This window comes from Vulpes lagopus, chromosome 5, assembly GCF_018345385.1.
Source record: "Vulpes lagopus strain Blue_001 chromosome 5, ASM1834538v1, whole genome shotgun sequence".
In the NCBI taxonomy this organism is placed as follows: domain Eukaryota; kingdom Metazoa; phylum Chordata; class Mammalia; order Carnivora; family Canidae; genus Vulpes; species Vulpes lagopus.
The window spans coordinates 78598233-78612062 of record NC_054828.1 but is presented as its reverse complement, the minus strand read 5'-3'; the positions used below and the strand labels follow the sequence as shown (position 1 = coordinate 78612062).

Genomic DNA, 13830 nt, shown 5'->3' with positions numbered 1-13830 from the left:
GCAATATTCATTTAAAAAATATTTTAGAACATGGGCGTGACGGGGGGGGCGGGGGGGGAAGCTCAGCTCAGGTGGTTTGGATGCGTACTAGAGTTTGAGAACCACGGTGCAAGAATGTGTATATCCCTCATGAGGTTAGGGATTTTGTTTTACTCAGCACCGTACCTTGTGTTTAAAACAGTGCTTGCCTAGTAAGGACACTAGGATTACAGTAATTGTTCACTGTAAGTATTCTCAGACTCAATCTGTCAATCTCGGTGTAAAACTTTGATGGCGGTTGAATGAACAGAAGTGGGTTGTTTAGCTGCTTTGGGGCCATATGTTAGTTATTTGTGAGGTGGGCACAACAAGGTGACCAATTTAAAACTCAAGGAGTGGGGGCACCTGGGTGGTTCAGTGGTTAGAGCGTCCGCCTTAGCCCCAGGTGGTGATCCTGGGGTCCTGGATTCAAGTCCTGCATTGGGTTCCCTGCAGGGAGCCTGCTTCACCCTCTGCCTGTGTCTCTGCCTGTCTCTCTCATGAATAAATAATAAAATCTTTAAAAAAAAAAAATAATAAAATCTTTAAAAAAAAAAGAAAAAGAAAAACTCAAGGAGTGAAGGCTTATGTGTTGAAGTCAACAGCAAATAAAGAATGTAGATGTCCAAGTATTTATGTCAATGCTTTATCCAGAATAAAGGTTAAGAAGCCACACATTACAGGCTTTACTTGCATGATTAAGTAGTTGGTGTTTGCTAGCCTAGCAGAACCAAGGCTCCCAGTGAACTGACTTTTCTTTGTGTGTGTGCACAGCTGCCTCACCTGTGGTATCAGACATGGGGCTCACGAAGCAGTACCTACGCTACGTTGCCAGTGCAGTCTTTGGCCTTATTGGCAGCCAAAAAGGTAATATTGTCTTTGTGACACTTCGTGGTGAAAAAGGACGCTACGTGGCAGTACCAGCCTGTGAACATGTTTTCATCTGGGACTTAAGGAAAGGAGAGAAGGTAAGCCAGATATTAACTAGGTTGTAACTAATATGTAGGTATTTGAGAAATAGAGAGGCAGAACTGGAGCTGGTCTGATTTATCATGCCCAGATTTTTTTAAGTGTGTGCCCCTGAAAGAAAGCTTTCCTCTTTGGATCTAAGTAGCCAAGTATCAGGTTCTGTTGTGTTCTTCTGAACTAAATTCTGAAAACCATGACCAAATAGGAGCTTACCTCCTAGGTATCTATTTGTAGTATTTATGGGTAATTGTTCGTGATCATTATTCCTGAAGTGTTTGTTTTTTTCTATCAGTTCTTTATGTTTCAAGTTCTTCTATTTGGCCCTCACAACCAGTTATAAAATACTAGGCATTTAAAAAGAGTGATACTCAGCTATGATGACTGAACCTTTTCTTTTTTTTTTTTTTCCTTTCTTTTTTACTTCCACAGAGAAGGCCCAAGTTTGTTAAAGTAGGCTTTGATACTTTGGGTCACTGAGTTTCCTAAGCCTACCCTTCTGCCACACCAAATAACAGGCATTTTGATCTTGCCCATTCACTCTGTGACTCCCAAGAGGTTAATACTCTGATACTTGATCCTTGTTGATACTTGTTTGATACTTCTTTTCAACGAAGTAGGCTACATGGTTTTATCCCCCAGATATATCTGGGGGATATTTATCTGGGGGATAAAACCATGCAGGACCCTTGTGTCATACAGGTTGGTTTCTTTTAAGATGAGGTTCAATTAAAGCAAGGATGTGTTTATAACCCTTTATGGAAAATCACTTGGTGTTAACTTAGGATAAGGACCTGATACTTCATCACTTGGGAAATTTTTGTACAAATTATGCTAATGTAGAGCTTTGGAGAAAGTAATTTTACCCTTTCTTAAATGTTTCATTGCCCTGTACAAATAGTAATTCCTATATGAGAGAACTTGAGATGAACTGCAGAATTTCATTATTTTTAATAGTAGTAAGAATGATTTGAAATTATTGATACTCTTAATTTTACTGACATGCTAACTACCTGTACATTGTTTATAATTGTGATTTCAGATCCTCATCCTTCAGGGGCTTAAACAAGAAGTCACTTGCTTGTGTCCCTCCCCAGATGGACTGCACTTAGCTGTTGGTTATGAGGATGGGTCTATCCGAATCTTCAGTCTCCTGAGTGGGGAAGGAACTGTGACCTTCAATGGACACAAAGCAGCCATCACTTCCCTGAAGTATGATCAGCTAGGAGGCAGGCTGGCATCTGGGTCCAAGGTGAGACCTTGAATCAGGTGCCCAGATTTTAAACTAGTAAGGGAGTATAAGGCATGTGTTGGACAGGTTGTTCATAAAAGTGTTAGGTGAAACAATCGGTCTTTTGTGTACAAAACAGTATAGATGGTGGAAATGGAGGGAGGAGGATGAGAATCAATTGGGAGGTTCATTTTGTTTCCTGTCACATTCTCTGATAAAAGCCTATTAAGTATAGGAACAAGATGAGGATACTCCTGATAACTATTGTATAACATCATTGTAGAAGTGCTACTCAAAATAGTACACAAAGGAAAAAAAAAAAACAGATGGGATAAGGAGAGACAAAAGTCATTCTTTACTGTTAAAATTGGTAGCTTTCCTATGTCTCAGAGTCATCAGTTAAACAACTATAAAAGATTCCATTTACAATAGTAAATTGTAGGGATCCCTGGGTGGCGCAGCGGTTTGGCGCCTGCCTTTGGCCCAGGGCGCGTGGAGACCCGGGATCGAATCCCACGTCGGGCTCCTGGTGCATGGAGCCTGCTTCTCCCTCTGCCTGTGTCTCTGCCTCTCTCTCTCTCTCTCTGTGACTATCATAAATAAATAAAAATTTAAAAAAAAATTAAAAAAAAAAAAAAAAAAACAATAGTAAATTGTATTAGGTAACAGAAAAATATTAGGAAACTATACTGAAGAATATAACAGAAAACCTGAACAGAGATACAAACCATATTCTTGAATGGGAAGACAAAGATTCTAGTGTTTTCTACTTAATTTGTATAGTTACAGCAATTTAAATAAGTGTCTCAGAAAGGTTTTGTTGTTGTTAGTTTAAGAATATGACCAAATTATTTAAAAGTATGTATGGAAAACAAATGAATCAAAAACACCAGAAGTTTAGGAAAGAAGAATAATAAAAGAGGACTGCTTTTTTTAATTTTTTTTTTTTCAGAGATTTCTTTTTAGGAGTTTTCAATATTAAGATGCATTATGAAGTCCTAATTTAAAATGTGTTAAACTGGGGCACCTGGGTGTCTCAGTTAAGCATCTACCTTCGGCTCAGATTATGATCCCCGGGTCCTGGGATTGAAGCCTGCCATCAGGCTCCTTGCTCAATAGGGAGTCCGCTTTGCCCTTTCCCTCTGCCTTTCCCCACTGCTGGCTCACTCTCTCTCTCTCTCAAATAAATAATGTAAAAAAAAAAAAAAAAAAAAAGGTGTTAAACTAATCCACTATCAATATAAACTAGGTGGATTATTGCAACCAAATGGGAATCCCAGACTCAAATCCACTTTCATATTAGTGTATTTTATTTTTATTTAGTCATTTATTTGACAGAGAGAGAATGAGCAGGGGGTAGAGGCAGAGGGAGAAACAGGCTCTCCACTGAGCAGGGAGCCTGATTTGGGGCTCTCTCCCAGGACCCTGAGATCATGACCTGAGCCAAAGTCAGCTGCTTAACCGACTGAGCCACCCGGGCACCCCTAAGTAGTGTATTTTAAAAATGACATTTCTGGTGTATATAAAAATGAATTACTTATAAAGCAATACTTAGACAGTTGGCTAAGTATGCAGGGGGATAATCTAAGTTAAAGCTTTATGCCATCTACCAAAATGAGTCACAGATTAAAGACTTTTGTATTGAAGATATTTTAAGCAAACTAGAAGATATGTTAGTAGATATTTATCTGATACCATGGTAGAAAAAGACTTGAAGCATATCAGCAAACAAAGAAATCGTAAAGGAAAAGGTTGATAGATTTAATGTTTACATTTGAAACATTTGTAGATTTAAAAGAAATAGGAAAATTGTTAAGAGTAAGTCCTAAGAGAAAGGCACATGATGTAATGAGCACGGGTTTTATATAAGACGGATGAATCACTGAACTCTACCTCTAAAACTAATGATACATTATCTGTTAATTAATTGAATTTAAATTAAAAACAAACAAGAAAAAAGAAGAGTAAGTCCTAGAAAGAGTTCTCACATTGAGGATTTTTTTTTCCTTTTGTCTTTTTTCTTTTCTTTTTATTTTGTGTGAGAAGATAGATCATACTGTATGTACTCATTACTTATACAGCCATGTATGTCAATTGTTTCCCAATGAAACTGGGAAAAAAGTTAAAGAATATTGAAAAAGAGGAAGTATTTAATATTTTCAATATAAAAAGGATTAATATCATTCATCTCTTAATAAGTTACAAACAAAGATCCAAAGGAAGACGAAAGACACGACTTAGCATTTCAAGAGAGATACCAGTGGCCAGTAATCCCCACAGAGTATGGGTGGAATTTCTCATCAGTATTCAGAAATGTAAATCCAATAAATACTGAGACAGCATTTGTAACTTCTGAAGTTGGCAGCGCTTTTTGAGAAACTAATAATATCCAGAGCTGAGGAGATGGGAAAACTGGCCTTGTCATTCATATCCTTGGTGGATCTATAGAGTGATGCAATTTAAATTGATCGCCTTGTCATGATGAATTGCAAACTTTAAAAACAGAAATACCTTTTAACCTAAGAATTTCCCTTTATAGTATTCTGATCCGAGGTATTCTACAAAGATTCATGTACAAGAATGTTCATTTCCACATATTTATAATAGCAGAAAATTGGAAACTATCTAAATGGCTAAAGTAGGAAAATGTTTAAATGGATTATGGTATATCTTTAGGATTGATTATTATATGATCATTGAAAATGAGAATAATCTGGAAGGACATGGAAAAATAGAAGTATTTTAAAATAATGGAAAAAGGTCGTTATAAAAGGATATGAATAGCATGATCGCATGCTATTTCTGAAAATAATCTAGATGTTGGATTGTAGTAGTATAAAACAACATTATCTACGGTGGTTATATCTGTATGGTAGAATTAAACGGCTGTTTATCTCCTCTAAACTTTTCTGTATGTTTTCTAAATTTTTAATGTAATAAAAATATTACATCCTATTGTTTGTCAAGGCCTGATGTGGTAAAGAAAATTCTTTGTATTATCTGAATCCTTTAGGACACAGATACTATCGTGTGGGATGTGATCAATGAAAGTGGCCTCTACCGTCTTAAGGGGCATAAGGACGCCGTCACACAAGCATTGTTTCTAAGAGAAAAGAATCTGCTAGTTACTAGGTATATAACATTTTCATTTCCAATTCTTTACTTTGTAAATGCATTGCAGAGGGTTTCAATAACAGAATTTGCCTTGATCCTTCCTCATTCATCCAGACTATCCTCAGGCACAGGTTCTAGCTTCTTCCTCTTCAGCCTTCTGCTTTCCTCTCTGCTTCCCTCTTCTCCCCAGTAGTATCATAGAAGCTATCCAGAGTTATTTCTAGCATTTTTTAATTCCTTTTCTGGTTCATCATTATTATCCTCTGGTATTAGCTTTTCCATGTTTCTTAAACTTTAACATGCCTTTTATAGAATGAGCGGTCTGCTTTCTGGATCCCTACAAAGTCAGGAAAGCAGAACAGAATGTGGAGGCGTGGGCAGAGGTGAATACCAAGTATTTGATTTGCCTGCCTTTTGAGAACAGATGTCCTTTATACGTAGGCCTTCTGAACATCTATTAGGGTGAACCATTTCAAATTTCCCTTTATGTAGTCAAACATAATAGGCCAAATATCAGCAATTTCATATGATTCAACCTAATATAATAATTACCCAACCTAAGGAATGGCCACCCAGGAAGGTTTGTGATCCTAAGGTTTGCCAGCATTAACTAGAAGAACTATAGTAATGACTCAGAAGGAGTTATGAAGGAGTACTGAATGCCATGCCATTGATGGGTTAGTTCCCGTGGGATGGCACATTGGTGTGTCTAGGTTTTGAATGAGTCAGCAGTATATGAGGATTTTTGACCATGCTGGTGGGGAGGGGGTTGACCCCGAACCCCCTCATTGTACAGGGGTCAACTGTGTAAAAGAAAGGAAATAATGTGAGGCAGGATTGTATTGGAAAGACTTTATAAGTTGGATTTTTTGGGATTTTTTTTTTCCCCAGTTTGGTCTTCAAGGAGGATTATATTAGATTTCTATGAGTGAAGAAACAAGGGAGAGGAGACATTTGAGGCAGGAGGAATAGAGCTCAGTGTCAGGGAAACTCAGCCAGTTAATGAGAGGTTTTGAAAGTGGTGCTGAAGAGCCTGATTTCGATTTTATAGAGAACCTTGAGCTAGTGAAAGTTTAAAAAAATTGAGATTATCTGATAGTTTATTAGATGTAATGAAGGCACAGGAATGGACAAAGAAACCAGATAAGCTATGAAAATAGTTCAGGCAGCAGAACTTAAATTCAGATTCGCATACAGAAATGAATTGGAAGGCGTCAAGGCCTCACAGAGGAGGCAGTTTCAGGATGTGGAGACCAGCTATACGTGGGAGCCGTTAGCAGAAGAGATGTGAGAGCTTTTTGTAGGACACTGGGGGAGAGTGGGTGCTGTGCTGATGGGCCACAGGTTGGCATCTTTATTCCTTGACACTGAATTCTGGGCTGCTTAAAGGTGAAACTTTGTATTTCCTACCTAATAATGGAAATTAAGACTCTTTTTAAAAAGTGAGGTGGAATAGTAATATTAGACATTGTTGCTAGGTATATCTTTTTAAAGGCAACAAATGTGTCCTTGACCTCCCATTTACTGATTTTCCCTAATAAGATTTTTCTCCTTTTTCTTTTTTTAGTGGGAAAGATACCATGGTGAAATGGTGGGACCTTGACACCCAGCACTGCTTTAAAACAATGGTTGGCCACCGAACTGAGGTACATGTAGGGTCATGGGCCAAAGAATGGCAAGGCAAAAGGAAAAGATGTTTTCCTTCCCCGGGCGTTTCATGGCCCTTTGTTTTCACTACACACGATAATCGTCATGTACTGTCTTGAAAGACAGGTGGTGGAGGAAACACCAGCTGTCGGAGCAGATACAGCTGCAATGGCATTTAGTAAAAAGTGGCCTTGGATAAGTTTCTGATTCATGAATATGAGTTTCATCATTTTTAAATAATGTATCCACCTTTTTGATATGGAGGTTTAATGATACTGTATTAACAGTGCCTGGCCCGGTGACACGTAAACAGCAAGTCGTAGCCATTATAATAGTTCCCCAAATATAGGTATTTTCAATAGAGATCAGGGAATATTTTATATCTTTGCATCCTCCATGCTTTGTTCATACCAGGCTTTCAAAAACATACTGGAGTCAATGACGAGGAAAAGCAAAAGAGATTCCTTGACTGTTGATTCGCAACAGTATTGTTCTTTTCATTGTTCTTAGATATCTGAGGCTGAAAATTATATAATAGACATCAATAGGATACCTTTTGTTTGCAAAGTATGGCTGAAAGCAAAGAAGTACCAGACTTAAAATCATCATTTGAGTGGATTCTAGTTAGGATTTTTGCTGAACAGCCATTATCTAAATTTAAGGGTAGGAAATTACAGAGAAACTTCAAGTTTACTTCATAAGCAACAGTTCTACCACAGGCTATATTTTCTTTCCAAAAGTGAGATTTTTAGTGTATTTTGAAAGGCTTACCTTAACATTAGGTTTTGCAAATGCCAAAGAGATTTCACTAGTGGTAGTATTCTTAGATTTTTGAAATGTCACATCATATATCCTGGAGTCTCTTATAAATCATGTTATTTGAATCTTCTTATACTTTACAGGTGTGGGGGTTGGTCCTGGTGTCAGAAGAAAAGCGACTCATCACTGGGTCTTCTGACAGTGAGCTGAGGGCTTGGGACATAACTTATCTGCAAGAGGTAATTGCTTTTTTTTTTGGCCATGGGCAATGCCATGTTTTAGCCATGTCATAGGCTCATTGAATTTAGAATCAGTTATGATTATTGAGTACTTCGGTAGTGCTAGAAGGAATTTTATCACACTGATGGCTTCCAACTTCTAATCAGAATTTTTCTCTTCATTATTAGTTCAGTTGCCCTCATTTATCTGAGGTTGAAGAAGGATAGTTTTAGGCTTACACCTTCTGGTGCTTAGTTGGTGGAGTTCTCAGAATGGTATTCCTGGACCTTTGGGTGTCCATGGGTGGACTTCAGGATGTCTGTGAGCCTTTCCCCTTAGGCAAAAGTCTATGTAAAATTTGTGTGTGTGTATATAACTTTCTCAGTCCTCACAGATTTTGTGTGGAAAAAAGTATATAGACCCCAGGTTTAGCTGGAGGCAGGTGTGTAGTGTTGTGTTCAGTAGCTATCCTGGTGCATTCTACCATAGTAGGCTAGGCTTTATCTTTTCATTTCTGGATTACCTTTGTAGTTCTCCTTGTCAGACTGGCATCTTTCCCCCAAAATATGGTAGGTAGCTCTTTCACTTAAGAAAGTTTTAAAGTTAATGAAGAGTCCGTCATCATTTTTTCACCTCCGTCTAAATCACAGTTGCTAAACCTTACTCTGTATATTTTGGGAAGTTGTCAGAGACAGTATAGTGGATATTGTTTTGGTTGCAATTCCGTAGTCAGTTTTTAATGTACCCTGGTTAAGTATCCTACTGTTGAAGAGGATTGATCAAAGAGAGCACTAAATGGAAGTTATTCGTGGCTATAAGGACGGGTTTGTAAGTCATTAGGGTTAAAGAGTCACTTCCTGCGACATACTATTTCAGCTTTTATTCTCCCATTTTTATAAAACAGGTGGAAGACTTAGAAGAACCAGAACCCAAGAAAAGTAAAGGGTCTTCCCCAGAAATACAGGATACACACGAGCCTGAGGATGGAATCCCAGAGACAGATGAAACTCCTGAGGATGTAATTCCTTTTTTTACTTTCATTTGAGTTCAGTTGTGGGAAAAGCGAGAACTGGAGATTATTTAATTTAAAAATTTGGCAGTTATCTCCATTTTAGGGAATATCTTTATCACCTGCATCTCTTATAGAATCATATGTTTTCAGAGATTTGTATTTAACCTTGGTCTTCTCCCTTGCTTCTTCCATAGCGTATCCTTACATGCAGAAAAGTTGGCTCCCTCATGCGGGAAGGAAGGGACAGAGTTGTGAACCTTGCGGTCGACAGGACAGGCAGGATTCTAGCTTGCCAGGTGAGTACCAGTTGTAGGAGACAGCTATAGGCATGGGGCTCTTCCTTTCAGAAACTGGTGCTTGTTTTATATTCAGTGTAGAGATTAATTCCCCCCCCCTCCCCTGTCATATTAGCAATTCAATATGTGCTGCTGTATAGACCTGTAATCCCTAGCTTCTATTAGCATAACACAGTAATAGTTACTATAGTTGTTCTTATTGTTAGCAAGCATTAAGTGTGTGCTTTTCTGAGCAGTTTTAAAGCATTACCTGGCTGCCACTTTGGTCTTCAGAGCAATGCTGGGAGTAGGAAATGGTATTCCCACTTCACACATAAGACAGCAGTCCTGGAGACTATAGTACAACCAGTAAGGTTGAAAGAAAAAGAAAAAGGAACATTATTGTTTAGGTCTTACTGAGAAAAAGCTATGTTACAAATTGCCTGTCCTGGCTGGACTCAACACCAACTTTTGCCTTTCTAGGGAACTGACTCTGTGCTAGAAGTGTTCTGCGTCCTTTCCAAAGCCGAAGTTCAGAAGAAAATGGATAAGAAGATGAAGAAAGCTAGAAAGAAAGCAAAGTGTGTTTTGTTTTGTTTTGTTTTGATAATTACTATTATTAAAGTATCTTGGGTGGGCCACACAGTACTGACAGAAAAACCATGGCTTCTTTAAGGAAATAATTACTGTGTTAGTAATCACTGTTCAAAGCTAGAGAAGACATCATGGAGTGCTGATAGGCCATGTTTTAAATTTCTGCTCTCTAGTATGGCTTCATAACTAGTATATGCTGAGTCGTGAGCTCAGAGTCACATAGAATTAGAAAGGCTATACAAATCTTTAAAAATAGTTTCTAAATGATTTAGTTCTCAAGCCAAAAGGTATCTTCAGTGACAGCAGCCCTTACAGAAGGAAGTTGGGTCACATAATGCCCGGCTTGGGGGCTGTGAGGAGAAGAACTATAAAACTGACATTTGGGTGCAGTATCACCTTGGAATAGGTATTATAGTAACCACAGAAATCTGCTGTTCTACAGTGGTCGAAATTTATCAAGATTCAAATAAGTTGTCACCTGACTTGGTAAATCTTTTGAAACCTCTGATTTATTTGACATGGTTGGATTAAGAAGTGCTGCTTAATGGATCCTCTGTAAAGTCTTGAAGATAGAAAAGTTAACTGGTTACATTTCATTGGAATAATTTGAATTACAAAGGCTTACTTGCCCCAGGAAATTTCATGGGGTGTTGCCTTCAGAATCCACTTGTTTAAAAAAAAAAAAAAGAAAAAGAATCCACTTGTTGAAGGTACCCATTAAATGGAATAAAAGTTTATGACACTGGTTCCCAAAGCATTTCTACTCATGCTGCGTTATCTAATTCTCATGGTAATCCTGTGTGATGAAGTGACTCCCAGGATCATGCAGGTTGTGGGTCTTGGAGCCATACCTTGACTCATGTAATAACAAAGCTGCTTCTAGAAAAGTGATAGCATGATTGTCTTTTTTTCCCCCTCTAGATTAAATTCTTCAAAAGGCGAGGAAGAAGACCTTGAAGTTGATGTCAAAATGACTCTGCAAGATGAAATCCAACGGGTGGCTAATATTAAAACTTCTGCCAAAATCAAGTGAGTAAAAGTATAGAATTTGAAGTACCTGAGAGCAATATTATAGAAATAATAAGCTACAAACTTGTATTGGCTTTTTCATGCTATTTGTAAGCAGTCTAGAGGAGATAGTGATCATGGATATCTGTCCTCACCATGGGCCCACTTACTCATCTCATATTTGTTTTATTATAATAACCGTTTCTATTTGTTTAGTCTTCTTTTCTGCTGCCATTAAAAAGAAAAAATCTATGTCCCGTGTTCCAAAACAATTTGAGGTCACTTAATAAAAATTATATACATAAAAGCAAGATACATGTCAGATCCAATATCTGAGCATAGGTCTTTTTTACTTTAATACTCAGCACTTACTGTAAAATTCTTTATACTTGCTCAAACGTCACATAGATTGAGGACACGTTGTGAAGCCTCTCTACTAGAAAAAGTTAACCTTGTGAGTGAAGATGGTGGTAAGAACATTTATGAATTCTTTTCTCATGCAGATCCTTTGACTTGATTCATTCACCTCAAGGAGAATTAAAGGCAGTCTTCCTGTTGCAGAACAACTTGGTGGAATTGTATTCCCTGCACCCATCTGCGCCTGCCCCTCAGCCTGTCAGGACCAGCAGAATCACCATTGGGGGACACCGCAGCGACGTGCGGACACTGTCTTTCAGCTCCGACAATATTGCCGTCCTTTCGGCTGCGGCAGATTCCGTGAAAATATGGAACAGGTTTGTGAAATGGTGCTCTCCATCACTTTATCAAGCCGTCTTTTCTTCCCTGTGAATAAGGTGTTAGTACTCTGGACAGTTAGTTGTTAATCTCTTAAGGCCCTACATTATAATTCTCTCAGCATATATCTTGACTGCAGACCTGTGGAGTTTAGAATAGGAAATGTTGCCTTTTTAAATTTGATGCCAAAAAACTCCCACAAGCTTATTCCACATCTGAAGCTTGTCCCTATACATGGCTAGAGAAAAATGTGCAAACAGACTGCTTACTCCTTAAATTCTAGTAGGCTCTGAGTACTGCCCAGCTTTTTACTTAATCTCCTATATGACCTTACCTTTCTGACCTCTAGGTGTTAGAATACTTTAGGGTAGTCTTTAAACCCTGTCTCTGTCTACACTCACTTTCTGCAGCTTTCTCTATGCTGATGACACATAAATTTCTTTCTCTGGCCTCAGCCTTTCCGTGAACATCAAACCCTTACACCCACGTCTTTGGTTTGTATCAACACCTGGATGTCTAATTGGGCATCTCCATTTTTTATATGTCCCAGACAGTGCCTGTGATCTTATTTCTCCCATGATCTCCCCACGTGTTCCTGCAGACATCCCCATCTTCTTCAAAAGTAATTACTTCCTTCCAGTTGTTCTCCCCCAGATGCTTGTGGCCATTCTCTCATATCCTATGTCCAGGTCACTGGCACATGCTGTGAGCTCCACTTTCAGAACTTAGCCAGCATCCAACTGCATGTCACCCGTGCTGCTACCACCAATTCCCATCTGCCCTTGCCTCTCCCTGGAGTCGGCGTGATAGCTTCCTGACGGATCTCTGCTGTGTGCCCCACCATAGCCCATTCTCCATGCAGCTGCCAGGGTGCCCTTCATAATGGAATTGGTATCACTCCCAGCAATTCCACCTCACTCTGCCTAGAAGCCATAGTACTCACAGACCTCAACTCTTACTCCTCTCCCCTTCTGCCGCACAAGAGCCCATTGGCCTTTTCTCATCTCTTAAACACAGCAAGAACGAGCCCCTGTTGTGGGGGTTGCGCTCCTGGTCTTTGTCTCTGGAACCATCTTCCCCCTCACAGGCTTTCTCCCCATCTTGTCACTGAATGGCAGTCCTGCTCCTTCACTGCCCCTGCCCTCCCACCAAGTTGTGTCTCTGCAGCACTTGCTATCACCTGTCAGATCAGTTTGTGTTTGCCTTGTTCCTGAAGAATGTTAGAGTTTACAAGGTTTAGGGCCATTTCTATTTAACACACTGTTAAACCTCCAGCACCTAAAATAGCATCTGCCATTTGTTAAATGTGGAATGAAATGAGCATTTGATGTAAATCTGTTGAAGGGATGAATCTTTGTAGTCTAATAAAGTGAATTTTACTTGTAGAGATACTTAATAACAGGCTAATTCAACTTGTAATTCTGTGGGCTCAATTACTTTATGGTGGCACCTTGGGCTCTGTTGAGCTCAGCAGATGCTTTTTTTGCCCTGCTTTTACATGATTCCTTAGAATTAGGAATCTAATTCCTTAGAATTAGGAAGTCCCTACAAAAGAAAATAAGTGCCATTTAAGTTTTTCTCTCTTGACTATAATTGTGTCTGAGGGCCCAACTGTGTGGCTATGTGTGTGTTGAATGAACGCACTGAGCTCTAAGATGGAGAAGCAGGTTCTCTTAATATGCAAATTCTTTATTCCTTCTTTCTCACAGGGCCACACTGCAGTGTATCCGCACAATGACCTGCGAATATGCACTGTGCTCATTCTTCGTACCTGGTGATAGGCAGGTGGTCATAGGAACAAAGGTACACTGAGACTTTTTCTTGGAATTTGGAGGCTCTTCTACTCAGTATTCTTAAAGTTGTTTGAGAACTCGGGTCCTTCTTTTGCATATTGGAAATGAATGAGAGCTGGCTAATATGAGACGGTAGTTTATTGCCCTTTTTTTTTTTTTTTTTGAGGGGTTTTTCTTCTTAGTTTTGTTTTCTTTGTTTTTAAAAAATCAAACCTTATGTCAAATTGTGAGGAAGAAAATTACAGTCATGACCTTGAAATAACCATCATTCATGTTTTGGTGCTCGACTTTTCATGAGCACATATGTAATTATGTTTTGAGATGGACTAATGATAAAATATACAAAGTACCTAGTATCATGCTTGACAGGTAGAAGCATTCAATAAAGACAGACTGACCCATCCTCATTCCCAGTTGCTAATCAGATTGGGAGATAAACGTGCAGGAAGAAGCAGACAC

The 13830-nt window shown here is 38.8% G+C and overlaps 1 protein-coding gene across 3 annotated transcripts in view; it reads left to right on the top strand.

Moving 5' to 3' along the window:
• The window catches only part of WDR3 (WD repeat domain 3), a 29358-nt gene that overhangs the window by 975 nt on the left and 14553 nt on the right, over window positions 1-13830 (top strand). For all 3 annotated transcript variants that reach the window (XM_041754553.1, XM_041754552.1, XM_041754551.1), the window contains exons 2-12: window positions 793-986; window positions 2027-2236; window positions 5229-5347; window positions 6897-6975; window positions 7879-7974; window positions 8859-8972; window positions 9161-9262; window positions 9725-9822; window positions 10757-10864; window positions 11347-11577; window positions 13288-13381. In XM_041754553.1, coding sequence (XP_041610487.1) covers window positions 816-986; window positions 2027-2236; window positions 5229-5347; window positions 6897-6975; window positions 7879-7974; window positions 8859-8972; window positions 9161-9262; window positions 9725-9822; window positions 10757-10864; window positions 11347-11577; window positions 13288-13381 — 1422 coding nt within the window. In that variant the 5' untranslated portion in view covers window positions 793-815. The remainder of the gene's footprint in view (window positions 1-792; window positions 987-2026; window positions 2237-5228; window positions 5348-6896; window positions 6976-7878; window positions 7975-8858; window positions 8973-9160; window positions 9263-9724; window positions 9823-10756; window positions 10865-11346; window positions 11578-13287; window positions 13382-13830) is intronic.